The sequence below is a fragment of the Hetaerina americana genome, unplaced genomic scaffold, assembly GCF_022747635.1.
Source record: "Hetaerina americana unplaced genomic scaffold, ioHetAmer1.1.p SCAF_8, whole genome shotgun sequence".
NCBI classification, from domain to species: domain Eukaryota; kingdom Metazoa; phylum Arthropoda; class Insecta; order Odonata; family Calopterygidae; genus Hetaerina; species Hetaerina americana.
In genome coordinates, this window is record NW_027287427.1 from 70,445,119 (window position 1) to 70,464,256 (window position 19,138).

General features: G+C 37.2%; 1 protein-coding gene across 1 annotated transcript in view; it reads left to right on the forward strand.

The window, feature by feature from the left end:
• Nucleotides 1–507: 507 nt before the first annotated feature.
• Sytbeta (Synaptotagmin beta) overlaps nt 508–19,138 on the forward strand; it is a gene marked incomplete at its 5' end in the record, with an annotated part of 28,709 nt that continues 10,078 nt past the window's right edge. The window contains 4 exons of the mRNA XM_071597058.1: nt 508–606; nt 8,718–9,258; nt 13,555–13,745; nt 16,589–16,708. Coding sequence (XP_071453159.1) covers nt 508–606; nt 8,718–9,258; nt 13,555–13,745; nt 16,589–16,708 — 951 coding nt within the window. The remainder of the gene's footprint in view (nt 607–8,717; nt 9,259–13,554; nt 13,746–16,588; nt 16,709–19,138) is intronic.

Genomic DNA, 19,138 nt, shown 5'->3' on the forward strand with positions numbered 1-19,138 from the left:
AATAACAGTTTCAGCAGCGTTCCGCATAGCGTATTCAGATTGAACTGTCAATGCTGAGGTACTACACATCTTTGGCCCGGAGACACTAGTTTGAAAATTGGTGAAACTGTTGTCAACCCAGAAATAACGAACGGGGTGAAACTCGAGAGAATTGAACCTGTGCAATCTATTCGCTGTGGAATCATTCAAAACACAGGCATATATTCTAAATTTTGCACTTTCTTTAATTTGTTACTCAATTAGTTCAAATTCGACTGTTTAACAACGCTTTTTTCCGGGACTTCCATTTTTATGTCACATTTTCTCGCCTCCGCAACGTTCGAAAGTGACATGGCCCATTTTTCCCTTCCTCAGGAGTTCAATCCCACGAAGGAACCTCACCCGGTGCAGCCGATGGGGCACCACGGCACCAATCACGCGGTGCATCATTCCTATCACCACTACAACCACCACGAGCAGCTGTTGCCGCTGAGGTCCCCGCTGGAGTCAGGTGCCTTCGGGAGCACCGCGGCAGTTGTCGAGACATGCACCCCACCCCAGCGCCTCTGCAGGACTCCATCCGTGTCCTCTCAGGGAAGCTTAGAGGGGGTGACGCACCCCCGACAGGTAAGGATTCAGTTTGTCTCCTATCAGCCCAAGAGATAGCCTGAACAAATCCCTCCAATTATACCTGCAAACGTGAAATCGACTTTTGAAAACTATCTTTCCACGATCGAGAGAGCAGTGCATAATATTGGACGATTGGATTTTTGGAAAAATTACTTTATTTTTCTAGTCAAATTTGGCAGTTTTGAAAGATCTGAAATTATAAGCTCTCGCCTGTTGATCATTCGTTCGTTCAAAGTATTTTACCTAGTAAATGTACGAGTAGATTTTGGACTGTCCCAAACCTACCTCTACATACGTTTTAATATAGATTCTTCTCGTTTCCCTTACAGTACACATGGTGTATTTCTTTATCCACTCCTCCTTAATTAATGCCTACCTTCACTTTTTTAAACTAGTTTAATCTCTTCCTTTCCCCACCGGCCTTACCTACGTCAACCCTTCGATCACGACCTTCAACAGTCTACTACCTTTCAATGTTTCCTCCATCCATTTTGTCTCTTCGTTGCGGTTGGTCCGCGCCCGGAGAAAAATTTTGGAAGAATACAACGATCTCGACGCTTATAATCGATTTCAAATATGATCCATGACCTTTCAAAATTGCCACTACGCAAGATTCAGATATAATTGCCATGCTGAAGTGTGAACAAAATGGATAATGCTTGTCTTCAATATAGTCAACTGAAAGAAAAACATGCGGATTACTGGAGTAGTTTATCTATTTATCCAAAACAAGGCACGTATTATTAGAATAAATTGGTGGAGAATGGTAAGAGATGAAATAAATTTCTTACTAATAATATAAATCATCCTTCGTGATAAGTTTAAAGAAATGCTACAAACCTTGTCGCATTGCGGTAGTTTCATTATTAAGTTACCCTAACGTTCAAATGTCAATTTTCCATCGAACGATTAGGGTGCCGAGTAACTGTTCTTGGAGTCTCAGAAGGTAATTTTTTCATTGGATAATCCAGCTGGGTAGCTATTTTTCTATAAAACTCCCTAAATCACCCAAAGGGCATTTATTCTTTGCCAAAGCAATTCGTTTAACTACTATGGCGTTTATCGATATTTTCCTTGTTTTAAAGCCAATGATTTTGACGGGTTGAAGGAAGTTGGCTAAAGAATGAATGTAAAGAAAGGTGGAATATGTGTGGAGTCCAATATCGTTTTATGGTTGCGTATAGCTTAAGGTACTTACTAATGGGTACGGAGTGGGTTAGAATTGTAACAGTACTTGGTTCCTGTATCTATCGAACATCACAATGACCGGTATACCACTGCTAATACGTGTACTTGAGCATCAACAAAAATTAATGTCGATTAAAAGAAAAATGTTCTTCTTTTTCCTCATAATCAACTTTTTCTTATATTTTTATACGTAAATGAATGTGTCAAACAATGTGGATACCGCCAAGTTGAAATTCATTGTTTGGTTATATGTTTTTCGCCGATAGTGTCCACGAGTTGTGCATGACCATGCAGATTCCTTCTGGGCATTAATTTGGTAGCGATGTGTATCAATAAAATCTATGCAAATATGCATTTCAGCTTATCCCAAGTGGATTCCCGCAAAATTGAAGGAGTCCTTGAAGCGTAAATGGTGGTTCCTGAGGGACAGTGGGATGCCGTAACGGCCCATGTTCAAATAGATACTGTGCGCAGACCAGCAACGGGTTCTCTCCTATGATATAATGACGGGCGAGGGTTTAATCAGTAAAAGGATACGGTATTTTAATTTCTAGTTGTTTTGGGGAGGACTATTTTTTTAATGATTAGGGTCGTACGAGGAAAAAATAAATATTTTCAGCAGGGTTTTCAATTGTTTTCATTAATGGCATTTATTTTTTGATAACATAAGGAATGTTTACCTTAGACACAATGCAGTCCTTGAATATAGCAAATGGCATTAGAACCCTTAAGAAATTTCCTGCTGATGAGGATTCACGATGTCCCCAAGTGTTATTTTGGATATTCGGTGAACTTAGAGGTCATTAAGCGTGAGTGATAAGGCTTTTAAATGCGTTTTTCATGTCGTGACTGTCTTCATGTATTAGGACGGATTAATATTAAATTTTTTCGAGAATTCAAATGCATCAGGGAGATAACAATTATTTTTGAGATGTTATCTAACCACAAAAAATTTAAAGAGAGTAAAAATATACCATATTCCCATGTCGCAGATGAGCCAACCTTTTGAAATTGTAATATAATAATTTAAAATATTCTTGTCCTAGAGAATCATTTCGGAATTGTTGTGTTTCATTCACGCTGTTTTACAACTTTTCTCATTAATTTCTCGAAATTTTTGCATTGGTACTATCCATTTCGGTGCGTATATTTCCATCATGAATTTATGTCCCTCACAATCTGTGATAGTATGAATTAAAAATCTGATGAAAGATAGAGAAAGGTTCCCGTAGGAAGCATATTAAGGCGTAAGGATGTGATTGACTTGAAATTTCTATATATTGAAGCGCGTATATACTCTCGAGGTAAATTGAGATGTGAAATTGTAACTTTGTTCAGTAAAAGTACGATAAAATACTAGCAAGAGTCTTCAACTATCTCGTAAAAGGTATTCGATGCGTTAGGGGTGAAGTAGGAAGGAATAAATTGGTTATTCAGGGGAAGCACCCATTTTTTTGGATTGCGCTGTGAAATTAATAAAATAGAAATGATTGTCTCGATTTCATACATTTATACGACAGGAGAACTGTGAAATTCGCCAAAATCCAATAGTCTTATTTTGCACTGTAAATGAACACTTGGTTGGGGTTGCAGGAATTGAGTATAGTACAAATAAATTTGAATTTAACTTTTAAAAAATACTCTTAACCTAATTTTTTCTGAGATTGTGCAACATTTAAGTAGAAGATGCAAAAAAATCTAGAAACTCGATTTCGCTTCTTAACAATGGATTAACTTTCAAAGCCTGCACTTCCTTAAATCAAATAATATATTACGCTTACTAACTTCCATTAAGTAAGTTAGTAATCAATTAAGTAAGAAACATAAATAGTATTATTCCCTCGAACTATTTTACGAACGGACGCAATAAGCACCCAAGTGTGAGACAGCTGGTTTCACTCTTGTGGGCAATGCTTGGACAAGAATACTCAGCGTACATTCTTCTTAATGGCTAATCGATTGTAGAGGGCAATAGTAGTCTGTGTGAGTATTCAATATTCATGTCACGCACAAGTGATTATTCGCAAATATTTCGCGCTGCCGGAGCGTGTTTGAGCAAAAATAGAGCCATTCCCAAAAAAGGCGAAGTTTTGGTGAAGGGTTTCGAGTTTATTAGTGATTATTTACGGATAGAACCAATTTTCGCTTCGAAAATGGTGACTTGACTGACTAAGACTCCTTAAGAAAAGGATAATACATATAGAGTATACAGGTATTCTAAGGCGTAATACGCTGCATCCACCTAGGCTCAAAAAAATAGGATTAATGACTAGGCAGGCTTATAGGTGATCAATAGCAAAGTAAAAGAAACACCCGTATTCATCACTTCGAGTAAGCATGTAATATTAATCTTAATGCTGTATTGATATACTGTCTGCTGTTGTATATTCAGTATATCTTCATGAAAGAGTACCATGCCATTCTGCGCACTGATATTCACTTTTATGAAATCAAGTACAGGCATCTGGCTATTACCTCATTGGCTCTGAGAATGACGTGATGGTAGATCTATGGCCTAAATAGAAAGAGTATTGCAACTCGCAAGGGTGGAATACTTTTATGTCCCTTTGAGTTACGTACATAATCTTATTTTCTGTTCTGGTTTGGTACGTTGTATATGAAAGGTCAAAATAATTAAAGCACCGTAATAACTGACGTTGGCAGCCATGGTCTATGTGGGAACTAACGAGTGTTTTTATTTCATTAATATTAATTTAACGAGCAATTCAATAAATTTGGTAAAAATGTAAGTGCATTTAGGGGATAATGGAAAAGTAATGGGAAAATCAAGCAAGGGAGCGGTATTAGAACTGTAGCAAGTTAACCTGAGGTTTCTTTTACATTGTCTACAGTACTATTAGTTGTTAAAAGAAAACATTTTCACATTTCACGTGAATAAACAAATTCATCAATATCAAGGAAACCTTTCAAATGATTGAAAAATAAATCCATAAAATTTTCAAAGAGGAATTTGCCAAAGGCAAAATCTGGAGTAATTAATCGAAGATTTCGGCAAAACTTATCAAACGTATTCACAAATCCTATTATTGGATTTCCATATGAGACCATGAGTCAGGGATGACAGAACAAGCAAAGAGGAGAAATTTCGCTAATGGAAAGCTTGCGTGAATAAAGCTCGAAGGGATATTTTCAATTTTATTTCTTTGTATACTACGGAATTTTGATTTTTCCATTTTGAATCCAATATAATTATTGAGGTCGTGATTATTTTCTCTGGGGTATGAATTTCGTTTGAAAATCAACAAGAGCTTTGGTTCTATACCCCGCAGCGGATCCACATGCTTTGAAATATGCATTGCTAATTGCTTAGCTTATACTCCGACTGTGCCGGTGGATTAATATTATGATATCTTTCATGACTAGTTGCAAACTACCGTATATTTATATAGTTTGGGATTAAGTAGATTTACTGACACTATTTTGACTGCCAGTCGACTAATCAAAATGTTTCATATCATTTTAATAATCGTCTATGTTATTTCGCGCTATTGAAATTAATTCAGAATCTTTAATTATAATGACCTTTTCTTCTTTGATGAAAGGTATTCATTTCGGAATGAAGAAGAGTCAAGGCATGGGAATTCATAAGCTCAATAACCTTGGTTCACATCCTTGTAGTAATAACACTTTAAAATGATTTAAATATGAATACAAGGTTCTCAATGATAATCGACGTAGCATTAGTAACCATGACAGTAAATAGACTGAGGGCTCTAATTTTTTTCCTAAACTTGAAATAATTTTCCGATTTAATAGCAAAAATACTGAGGTAACTTTTACTAAGCATCCAATGCATGAAGAATCTCCCCAAACATCGAATTTATATCATTGTTAGAGTGATTTAACATTCATTGTGTTAGTGATCGGTATTTAAATAATAAAAAATAATTCTATACCCGTCAACAAATATTAAATGATCTCTTCTATGCATGAACATGTATGTTTTTGATTTGGATATTAATAAGATATACTAAGTGGTCATGTGTGGAAAAATCAAAATATTTATGGCATCAAACAAGGTGGCATTTTTCTTCAGGAAATTTTTAACTGAGTTTCATAAAATGACAAATAATGAAATATGTGTTAATCAATAGGCATTAAGCAGTCACGTATTTGAATGCATGTTGGTTTGTTGAGTCATTTTCAATTATTTAGTGACTGGTCACCGATTCTTGGGTTATCCTCTGCCTCTGAAGCTCACGAAACTCAGCTCTAAGTTACAAGTTTAAAAATGGAATACTACGACACGAGAAATAGAGAAAATGTGTCAGGAAAATTCATTTAAATCGATTACATGGGGATCGAGATGGTACGGGGGCTAACGTACTGGCTTCCCACCCTGAGGGCGCGGGTTCAAATCCCGGCGGTGTTGAATATTTTTCAGAGGTATCTCGATCCCTACTTGAGGTGCTTTGTGGAGGGCACTTTGTGTGAGTACGCCGTCCGTCGGATGGGACGTTAAGCCGCGGACCCCTTGGCGCCTTTCGTAAAGAGTAGGCTAATGCCGACGCCGGGTTTCTCTCCACCCTTCATCCTTTCCTGTCCTTCCCCTATGGCGCAAATGACCTTAGCTGTCGGTCGCCTCCCCTCAAAACTACTACTACTCGATTACATTCTTGAGTTTCATAGATGAGTTTCATAGGGCCTTGGCTAGCGTTTACTTGTGGAAGATACAACGAACCATTTATATAATATCCACTCTCGATCCTCCCACAGTTTCAGTTCTCTTCTAAAAAGCAGGGGTAAAAGTTTGTCATTCCGCCTTCTCTCCCAACGAGTTCCCCTAAGCTAGGGAAGATCGAGAGTGCAGTTGGTCACAAAAAAATAAGTTCTCGTCACTGGAGAAACTGGTAGAACCACTTATGGCGTTATTTTTCCCCGAACCCCTCAGTAGTTTTGCTTCCTTGCTTTGTATGCATCATACTATATTTCTTCTGCCATTGGCGGAAATACGACGATGGCATCCAGCTTCAATATGCAGGGGCTAAATGAGATTTTGTGTGAATTAGATAATTTTGCGGATGTAAAAATACGTAATGTAACTTAAACAAGTTAATTATTTTAAGAATAGTATACTATTTAAACTTCCATGTAGTTTTATTCGATAGTCATTATAGTTGATTTGCCTTATATTACCTAACTTTTAGTATCCCCCTCGTACGATCCACAGGGATACAATGCCGCGTATATTTATAATCAAATTAATGCTTTTTGATAAATGTATCCTTTGTATTGTGATTGTTACATTTATGATCCCAGTTGACTTTTGAAAAGAAAGAGTGTAGCATATATCATCTATCCCACAAGCCATAGCAATAATGAGAAATAGGGTGTGATTCAATATCAGTCATGCGTTGCTGCGTTACTATTTCTAAAATTTTAAGGACTGACTGAGAAAATGGATAATTCGAGCGACAGACATAACGCATACTAAAAGGTGCACATGTGCGTGCAGTATCTAAAATTCAGCCACTAACCTACGCCTTCGAGACGAGTAGTTTTTACAGTACAGCAAAAGTTAGAATAATGACTTTTAATTTCAAATAGGAATATATTTCTTGGGCCATTCAAATGGCATTGCCAATTATTCCCAGGTTTTATCGATCATAGGAAAAATGGTAAATTAAAATAAAGAAAAATTTTGGAAATAGATTCCGGTCAGTGCTACAATTTATCCGTTTAACCTTATTTTCAATATCTACCCTAGCTCAGTGTTGCGAATTTAAAAATAAATTGATGATATATTCAAAAGATTTTCTCATAAATTGATAATATTATCATAATACAGGGTGAAGTGGAATTGACTGCAAAGTTTTTAAAAAATCACTAAAGAGTGCGCTGATAAATTAACGGAGTGGGAGTAGTGGTGTTAGGTGGGTGAAACAACGCCATTTTTAGTAGTTACCATGGTGTTGTCTGGTAAACATCGAGACTTTGTCGTAGAAACGTTCTTTAAGAGCAATGGTAGTGTGGTAATGACTCAGAGGGCGCTGTGGTCGAGCGATGAAGCGCATTTTCACCTCTCCGCCTCATTAAATGAGCAAAATTTTCGTTCCTGGGCGACTGACAGCCCTTGCGAACTTCACTCAAGACCTCTTCATAGCCACAAAGTGATAGTTTGGTGCACTGTGTCCGCCATAGGCATTATTGGGTCTTAATTTTTTGAATCTTGAGGTTCAACTGTTACTGTGAACTCTAGTTCTACTTGTGTGCTCTATTTCGAGATTCTGGAGAACTTTTTACTCCCCAAAATGGAAGAGTATGGAGAGGAATGCCTCACGGAAGCCTTTTGGTTCCCACAGGATGGTGCCACGGCTCATACCGCCCGTCGTTCACGCAAAATCCTGCAAGAACAATTTCCCGGCCGCCTGATTTCCTCACGAGGAGATGTTTCATGGCCCCCTCGCTCCCCGGATTCGAGCTCATATGATATTTTTATTTGAGGCTATCCCAAAGCTAAGGTTTACAAAGTTCGACCAAGGACCTTGGAAGCTCTTAAGGAGCCAATTACAGAAGTCATCGCTGGAATAACGCAACATATGCTGAGAAGTGTTTTCGAAAACTCTTTTGAATGACTCAACATGTGCATCGCTCACCAAGGTCGTCACCTGGATGAAAAAATTTTCAAAATCTAACGAAAAAAATATGACATTGGGTGTAGTTTTCAGAAACTAAAACATTTTTTAATTATCTTCGTTAGTTTTTTACACTTCACCCGTCAAATCAGGGAGTCCATTCCGCTTCACCCTGTAGATAGTTTCCTCGCGGGAAGATCCACAATAATAGCTAATATAGCTTTTCAATATTAACTAATATGGCTTTCCATAAGGTATAATTAACATAAGTTCCATAAGGTCAAGTATAAAGTCCCGTCCCCTTCTCTCCCTCTCTCTCCACAGGGACACCGGGGGTCATCCCCTCAGATTCGCACCTTCACGCCCGAGGGGCGGTCGGGAGCTGGTGGAGGCAACGGGTATCCATCATCCACGGGTCCTCCGAGTCGCTCCCCTTCGCCCACCCCCGACCTCACCGCTGCCGCCCCCCGGACTCCCTCCCCCTCCAGCACCACCTCGGCGCTCTCGTACGTCTCCTCGGCCGCGGCGGCGCATCAGCGATGCCTCTCGCCCCTCCTCATCCCTCCGTCGCAGTGCACCTCAGCCTCTATTCCCCAGCCTCCCCGCTCCCCCTCGGCCACCTCCACCGCCTCGTCGTCTTCGTCGGCGGCGACGATCTCGCTTGCGGCGGCCGCGGAGGCAGCCAGCGCCCCCCCAGCGCCGCCCGCTTCACCGCTCGGGGCCCTGCAACCATCCCTCTACACCCGAAGGGACGGGCCCCTGTTCCTCGGCAAGCCCAGGAGATCAGGGCCGGCCCTGGGGAGGCTGCACCTCCGGCTGCGGTACGACTTCGACCGATCAGACCTTCACGTCCACTTGATAGAGGGTGAGCCCTTTCCGCCATTGAGACTTGTGATGTAGAATTCTTCTGCAACTGCACCGCATTAATCCTCTTGCACACTAATGAAATGGGTTGCTCAAAAATGCTACTTCTAGATCACCAGAGTAAAGAACAATGTCACTAATCCCACGTTTTTAATTTCATTTCTCTCGTTCTTGGAGTTTTTACGCGATATTCTGACAGCATGTCTGCCTCTTAATATACGGACTAGGGAACTTTGAAAAAACGGGCTGAATTTTTCAATGGTGGAAATAAAATGTAATTCCTAAGCCCTCCCATTTTAGTAGGTCATTCCTATGTGTAGTAGAGATTGAAAATTCGACCTCCATACCTATAGTGCAATCCTTCATCATTGATGTTAAACAAAAACATATCATGTCGGTATATTTCAAACACTTGAGTAAATCCAAGACTGTTTATCAACACTAATTACTGGGCTTGTCACATTGAACATTTTTTTAAACCCTTTCCTAATTGATACATTAGTTTTATAGATTAAAATTTAATAATGATATAAAACTAAGCCATTCAGTTTTTAGTTAGAAAATTATTAGAATTAAAGTAGTTTAATTTAATTCATATCTATTGTAAATTCAATGAAATTCAAAACTGTATTACATTACCGTATTATTTATTATTATTTTCATAATTAATATTTATAATATTTACTATTTAATACAATTTATTTTCTAAAGTATACGATAGTTTGTATTACCTGTCCCGATAATCCTACAACTCATAGAGAAACAGAGTAAGTTAAAAGATCAAATCGTGTGCTATTTATGATAACAGATATAAAATAAAACATTAGCTAATTTGCTAATATTTATTTGATCAACACAGTCTGAATAAGGGAAAAAGAAAATAATAGTAGCAAAGGAGTCAAGTAATTCATGGTCGTACAGGGCATAGTTCAGTTCAATTCCAAAGATATCTCTTAAATTTATTTGAGAGAATTCTAATAGAATGGATATATTTCATGCCATAAGGTAGATAATTTATTTTTAATAACCTAGCACCAAATGGATTAATTAAACAGAATTTTGATGGCTCCTTTTTACAGTACTGCTAAGATATCCAAAAAATCCTTTCTGCACCAATCCAAAATGTTTATCATAATATAATATCATAATTTATATGACCAGCCATTTTCTTTCTATGTTTATTATTTTTGGATTTCGTTGTAGATTTCATCCATCTTGAGACCAAGACTACCAGGAAAATTTATTTGCCGGAATAACCCTTTTACACAAAGAAAGGCAAAAAACATGTATTGGTTCCACAATTATTAAAAAAAATTCAAAAACAAGTACTAATTACATAAAGTTAAATCTTGTTATTGAGAATTAAAATATAATTTAAAATTAAAGAAGAATTTTGATTTGCAATTCATGAAAGATATTTTCAGATGCTATACAGGTATGCAAGCATACCTAGTTAGGTCAATTAATGTAGACAAAATATCAATACCAAATAATATTCCAAATTAAAAAATGGAAACAGAATATTAGAAATATAGTATTTGTTACAGGCTAGAATGATGGTACAAAATGATAAATGTGAGAAGTAAGAAAATTTTCCCAATGGCCATTAGGAACAACTTATTGACGTGTACAGATATCCACACAGCCTAATATAGCATTCTAACATTCTTCAGATATTTTTAATAACATATTGTTTAAGGGATCCTGGTACAATAGAAAGTTGGTCAATATAATCACAATTGTTGGTATATCTCATAATTTGGCTTATCGGAGAGTAGTAAGTGTAAGAAGATATCTAATTTGAAAGAGTGCTTCATACTTTGTGTTATGTGAAGGTACTCAGAAAGATATTGCTCTAAGGAGTTCTAAGGAATCAATCTTGTTATGCAGTAATTTATGAAGAAAAGTTATGTTATTGATTCTCCTATTTTTTTGCAAGGAGGGAAGCTTTAGTTAAGGAAGCATTTCTTGGTAACTATAAAGATTTTTGTGAAGATTGAATTTGAATGCAATTTTTCACACATTTTCTTTGAACACATTCAATGGAATGAATATGGAGTTTGTAGTGAGGTGACCAAACACTAGAGAGACAATTCAAAGAGTTCACAGAGGTAATTCACAGAGTGACCTAACTAATGAGATGAACAAATCTTTAAATGGCTCTACATGTTTTAAGTTTTTACAATATCAGAAGATTGCTCCTAGTGTAATGTATCCTTGTATTTATGCAACGCGTGAGTTACTGAGTATGTGTCCTGCATGTGTTACAGCAAAATGACTCGATTTGCTTCAAACTATATTCTCAGCACTGAGCACGTATTCCAAGTATCCCCTACCCCTCTCCATATTGGCTCTACGTTACTTGTCTGATCGACCAACCCTCAGAGGTACTTTCAAGCAATACACTCCTTGCAGCAACATCATTCATCCCTGCAATGGCCATTTAAAAAATAGGATAGGCGAAGGCATCCTACAAGGAGGTATCATCCTAGATTAAATGTAAGGGGTTGGAATTCTCCACTCAATTTGATTTTTCAAATACGAGTATCTTCAACTCTCTTGAATGTTAGTTAAAAGGACTTTTTATAATTATTTTATTTTTATAAATATTTATTGTAATAAAATTTGGCTGTTTACATTAATTGCATTACGAGTAAATATGTATGTGATTATAGAGTTTATGGATTGCTTGTAAATTGTTTCACAATGCAAGTGACACTATTGAAAATGGCAGCTTCAGATTACTGCAAAGATTTTGGTGTGTCGGACATCTAATGATAAGGTCCAAAACATTGTGTTGGTTTAGAATCGCAGTAAAGTGTTTTGTTGGAGTAGTATTTAAATCAACATTTGAAGTATATGGCCAATAATTTAAATTTAAAGTTGCACAAGAATTGACAAAAAAATTTAACACAGATATCAATAAAGTATGAAATGAAAACAGTGATGAGTTTAGAACGTCATGAAATGTGCATTTAACAATTTGTCAACCATATGACTCATTTGTGTTCATACTGAATTTTAATGTTAATGATTGTATAAAAAGAATTATATATTAATCAATATAAAACATTCGGAGAAGTCATGTCAACCATTTAATTTTTTTTATGATTAGATTAGTTTCATCAGTATGGCCTCACTTTTGATTATTTTTACGCCTTTGAATTATATTGCGCCTAAATTAATTCTTATTGAAAATTATGACACACTATGCTTCATTTGGTATAAATTCAAAAAAACCCAGGCAGTCCTTTGGATCGAATCTTTCCAATAGTGTGCAATGAATTTACAACAAAAGAAAATAGCAAAATTTTCAAAACCCAAGCTATAGGCAGTAGAAAACCTGGGTTTGACCCAATGAAACGGGGATTAATGGGAAAAGATTAACATAGTTCACTGCAACCAAGGCTGACAGAGAGAAGCTAAATTCACCCAGAGGGTCCGGGTTCAAATCCCGGCGGTGTTGAATATTTTCAGAGGTATCTCAATCCCTACTTGAGGTGCTTTGTGGAGGGCACTTTGAGTGAGTACGCCGTCTGTCGGATGGGACGTTAAGCTGCGGACCCCTTGGCGCCCTTCATAAAGAGTAGGCTAATGCCGATGCCGGGTTTCTCTCCACCCTTCATCCTTTCCTGTCCATCCCTAATGGCGCAAATGACCTCAGCTGTCGGTCGTCTCCCCTAAATACTACTACTACGAGTAGCTAAATATCAAAGGACAAAAATTAGATTGTGGTGTGACGGACCAAATATGTCTAGCTGCACTAACAATAATTATACAGTGTAAACTCTCCATTAACTGTGCTAATGGATGCATGATGAATCACAGATAATCTAAAAACATGGACGACTAAAATTTTTGGAAAACATGGTCATGTTATTAAATGGACCCAATTCACATGATTCTAAATAGCTTTAAAAAAAGATTTTGATTAGGAAACAACTGAACTCTCCTTTATCGTTCCTTAAGATTAAGTTGAGTTTTTTAGCAACGGAGGGTACATTTTTTTTATTTTTCACTCATATTTGCAAGAGCTGTAATTATAGTTTAACAAGAATGCAGAACTAGCTAATCAACCCTGCTTATTACACAATTTATTCCATTCATATCGTGACTTTGAAATCCATGTTAATATATTATTCATTCCTCACAGTTCACAGTGCAATATGACTGTATACATTTGCCTTAATTTATAATGGGAGACCCAGCCTTGTCTTAGCCTAGGCCTGGTAATGCCAACACAGAGTTGTGGTCATAATCTTGTTTCATGTGAGAATTTCATTGTTATTTGTTGCAGCACATGACCTTGCTGGTAGTGCCCAAGGAGGATTCAATGATCCTTATGTGCGACTGAGGCTGGTGCCTGAAGTTGATTCCAGAAAACGGCAGACAACGATACATCGAGGTGATCCTAATCCATTTTTTGATGAACATTTCAAGTTTCCTGTGGCCCATGATCAACTACAAGACAAAACTTTAGTATTGCAGGTATTGGTGACTCTATATTTAAATTTATTGGGTATGAATATAAACTTTCAAAATTAAGTTCTCAATTTCAATTGACCCTATCTTACATACTTTTTCACCTGAATGGAGGAACATCAAGTTGAATTACAAAAATGTTATCCATTGCCGTCATGGCCAAATTCCTAAACATACTATATCATTCTGGGAAAAACATTGTATCACATTTTTCATATCTTTTCAGGAAGGCAAAGATAAAGTCTGAATAACATTTGTAAATCAGTGAAATAAGATTATGATCAGAAATCCATATCAAAATATTAGACATATTTGAGGTATAATTAATATTTAGCATTCTACTGGTTGTGGTACGTGATGTATGGGAACAGGAAAGACAATGCTCCAATGACAATTTCCTTGGATTTCCTAAAATAACACAACCTGACATCTAACATTACAATAAGGCTGAGATAGAAAGGGCATTAAGGGAATTGAAGTCAAATAAGGCCGTGGTGGTACACAGCACTGCTGTGGAACTACTGAAGGGTTTAGGAAAGTATGGGAGGAAAAGTTTTTAGTAACTAATAGGTAGCATTTATGAGGGAGGGATTTAGCCGGAAGACTTGGTCAGATCAGAATTATTTCCCATTCCAAAAAAAGCTACAGTGTGAGAGGACTGCAGAACAATACGTTATATTTCACACGCAACTAAAGTGGTGCTCAGGATTATCAACAAAATGATGGAGAGAAGGAAAAATGATGACTTAGGGAATGGTCAATTTGGGTTCTGAAAGAGGAGAGACACACATGACTACTTTGCAGTAATGAGGTAACTAATAGACAGCAACATAGGATATAATCAGGAAGTATTTGCCTGTTTTGTAGGTGTTGATAAGACACTTAATAGTATGAATCAGGAAACATTAGTGAGTGTATTGGAGAAAATGGTTGTAGACAAGAGGGATAGGAGGCTTATCCACTACCTGTACATATCATAGACTGCTCAGGTGGTAGATGGGCTGTTTTAGGACTAAGAGTAAGGCATGGGTATCCATGATCAACTGTGCTATTCAACATTTAAATGGAGAAAATGGTTAAAGAAGCATTGGGAGAACTGAAGGTAGGAATGAAAATTGGTAGGGAATTCATGAAATCAGTTAGATTTGCTGATGACCAAGCTTTATTTTGCCAGTCAACCATGGGTTTGCAAGCATTGCTGAGGACATTTGAATGTCAGTGTGATATGTATGGAATGAGAATAAATTTAAAGAAAACAAAGATTATGTAGTTTTTGAGGAACATAAAAGATAAGCTAAATATTGAAATAGGAAGTCATAAACTTGAGTAGGTGGAACAGGTTACCTATCTTGGAAATTTTAAGACCAAAAAGGTCGCAGTAGTAGGAACATAAGGAGAAGAATTGTATCAGGCAAAGAAGCTTCCATAAGGAGAAGAGAATTGATGATAGGGTAAATAAGTGACAATCTTAGGAAAAGACTCATCAAACCTTTAATATAGAGTATGGTTTTAATGGCATGGAGACGTCACCGAAGCAATGATGATAGGTATATATTTGAGGCTTTTGAAACATGGATGTGGAGAAGGGTATAAAGCATGAAATGGACAGAAAGAAAACAAATAAATAAGTGCTAGCCATGGTGGTGGAGGAGAGGGGATTGTTGAGAGAAATCCAAAGGGGCCAGGGAAGATGGATGCAAAGCATTTTGCTTTGCAGTGGGATGTTTAAGACTGTGGTAGATAGGATATAGTTAGGCAACTGAGAAAAAGTAGGCAAAGAATAGGCTTACTGTACATTAATGAAGAAAGAAGTATGCAGCTTTGAAGAAGGGTTTTTTTGTAGATTGAATTTCACATAATGCTTTGTCAGTACAAGTAGGGAATGTATTGTTATATGGTAAAGGTTGTGTCCATGTAAAACTTGCCTTGACTGGTAGAATATCTATAAAATAATATTAATTCAGCCCTGATTTCTTAATGTAAGAGATATAATAATTAATTATCAGAATGTTATAGGATTTGGTAGATTTTTCTCTAAATCATTTCTTATGATATTGTAAATATTTGAAGTGTACAGTCCAATTCATGAAGATCACAGTAGTAATTCTGCAAGCCTTGTTATTATTCCAGTAAACTGACACAAGTTTATGTTTAAAAACTGCATAAGCACACTGGCGAGTTAAACTCTGACACTTTCACATTTAGAGCTTCTATTTGCACATCAATCTAAATAGCTTCTCACTTGTACGCTCAACATTATCTCTCGCACATTTTAGATGCATGCCTACTTTATCTTATGCAATGAAACACAAAAAACCGCTTTATAAATTCCAAGGTTAGATTAAATTCCAAGATTAATCCCAGGTAAGGCGAATGATCTTTACACTCTGAAATTGTAGCATTGAAATACCACTTGATAATTAGAAAAATTGGTATTCTTTGGTTAACATTAGATTTAATTAATCATTAAAAGCAAAATTGATTTCAAATCTGTAATGGAGTACTGAGAGAATTTAAAACACATGTATCGTGATTTACATCTGGATATGGAAAGGTTCAAGCAATCAAAATAATTAATGCAAAATGATAACCCATTTATCACAATTCATTCAATAAGATGTGTTTGAGAAATCAAATCTTGTCAAAGAGTACCATATGTCTATATTCACTTTTGATTTCATCTTGCTGGAAAAGTGACTTGGTAGTCTTGACAAAGAAAACAAATAGGAGAAATTTTATAATATTTTTAATAATAAAATTGCTGAATCATGTCTCAAACTACTTTTTTCATTCATTTATTGCACTTTTACTATGTATTTCTATATGTTTGTTTCATTTCCAAATACTAGGTGTTTGATTATGACAGATACTCTAGAAATGATGTGGTGGGGGAGGTGTGCATGCCCATGGATGAGTTTGATGTGACATCAAGTATTGAAGTATGGGGAGAAATTACAAAAAACAAAAAGGTAAATAAATTATCCGTCTCCATCTATTCTGAATTTACAATCATACTCCTAGGTAACAATAATTTAATTTAATTTGGGGTTTTCATAAAGTAAGGAGTCTATTGATATCATTGCATTAGCATCTTGCTTTTTGTGAAATTTTGTTTCCATCTCCAAATTGTCTCTTCACCAGTGCATAAGTAGTGTTCTCTTGCCTTTCACTATGGTATCATTGATTTCTTGGATTAGGTTTCTATCCACACTTTCTAGGTCTTCTTGTGCACTCATGTATCTTGGTTCTGCAACTTTTATAAAGATTTTCCTCAGTTTCATTCTTGGATTCTTGTATATCTTTCTTGCCTCTTTATGTTTTTTTGATAGAAGAAGAGGAGCAGTATCCATAATTACTGTAAATGAATTTGACATTTCTGTGAAGGACCTGAAGAACAACAAGGCATCAGGAGTTGATGAAATGAATGATGAAATACGAGTAATTTGTAATTAAGGAACTTGTAGTCAAAGAAAAGAATACCCTCTTAGGAATAATGAAAGATAGCCATTACGAAGGAAAACTACTAGAAAACTTCATGAAGAGTGTGATGAACCTGAAGAACCCAAGAACAATTAAATGTGGAGAACACGGAATATTTAGCCTCATGTTTGATGCATCAAAAGTACTTATGCAGATAATTAGATGCAAATTATATGGAAAGATAGAAATAGAAGAGCAGAAGATAAGGGACCATATGGAAAAGTCTAAGGCAAAGAAGAGCTAGATGGATTGGACACATCTTCAGGCATTATGGCTTAGTTAGAAACATAAAGCAGGGTGTGGCAACATAACTTCCTTTTTTCAAGATGCAATGGAACCCATTTTATGAAACACAATCTCTTTATTATTTTTTTAAATGTGGAGACATATTTAAAGTTTTGTTTTATACAGTTTTAAAAATCAAATCAGGTAGGCAATGCCCCTCATTATCCATACACTGTATAAGCTGATTTCTGGCATTTGTCATCACCCTTACCAGCATAGCAGCAGATATGTTGGTAATTTCTACCCCAATGTTGTCCTTCACGTCTTGTAGGGTCCGTGGATGGTTGACATAAATGCAGGATTTAAAAAATCCCCTCTAAAAAAATTGCAAGAGGACAAATTGGGGGAGTGGGCAGGCCACTCCAAATCGCCTCTTATTGAGATCAGGTGCTCCAGGAAGTGTTCCCTCAATGCAGCCATGGATGCCCTTGAAGTGTGAGCCATTGTTCCATCCTGTCAGAACCAAATGTTCCTTTAGTCCAGTTCATCGAGTCATGGAAAAAAAAATTCCTCCAGTATTTTATGTACCGGTCTGAATTCACTGCCACTGTGACCTCATTTTCTTCAAAAAACCAGGGACCAACAATACCGACTGAGGAAAATGCACACCACACTGTGACTTTATGTGAATGCAAAGGCATTGATGCAATTCTCTAGGATTGGTGTCAGCCCAGTGGCACATATTCTGTTTGTTAACATATCCACTATCCACTCACATGAAAATGGGCTTCATCACTGAAAAACACAATTGTATCCTCAAGAACATTTTTGAGAAGAGCCTTACATGTGTTCCTACGTGAATTGAAGTCATATTTGGAGAGTTCCTGCACAGTTACCAACTTGAAGGATCATAATATTGTGAAGAATTTTCCTTACCGAATGATCAGAAATTCCAAGGGCTCAGGCATGTTTGCATGCAGAACACCGTGAAGACTGCAAGAAGGTTACTCTCACTGCCTCAGTGTTCTATAGTGATCTGATAGGCCAAGGGACCCCAGTTCTTCATCTTGTCCCACTTGTGGTTTGTCTGAATGTGGTGGCCCACGTAACAATTGATTTCCGGTCTGGGACAGCCCCAATGGGGCTACATTGAAGCGATTTCAGAAGGCCCACTAGGTTGCAATCATAGAATATCCATTCGAAAAGTGGACCTTAATGGCAAATCCATGCACCTCACTGTTCCAATGCATTATGGCAACTGATCAGGGTAGGGAAAAAACTTTAGCACCCCAGCTGTCGAATGAGACCACTCTTACCTAGCTATGACCTCTACCCCGATTGGGGTGCATTACAAAAAAGGAAGTTATGTTGTTGCACCTTGTAGAAGGGAAGATACTGTGAGGAAAACCAAGAGACAAGTACATACAGGGTCCGTTCAATAGATATCGGGACTGGTTCACTGTAGCCTCAATGGAGTGGTGGATGGCGGTCTGACCGGTCAGCTTGGTAGAAGGCTCCCCCACCACTCAGGCACACTTAAGTTCAGCCGTCTCCGGGCATGCATTGAGACAGGAGTTGGATTTTTTTGACGTGTGATTGTTTGTGGTGTCACCGCTCCAGCATGGAGTGCACTGTCAAGCAACACTACACTGTGAAGTTTGCATCAAATTTGGGAAATCTGCATTGGAGAACCT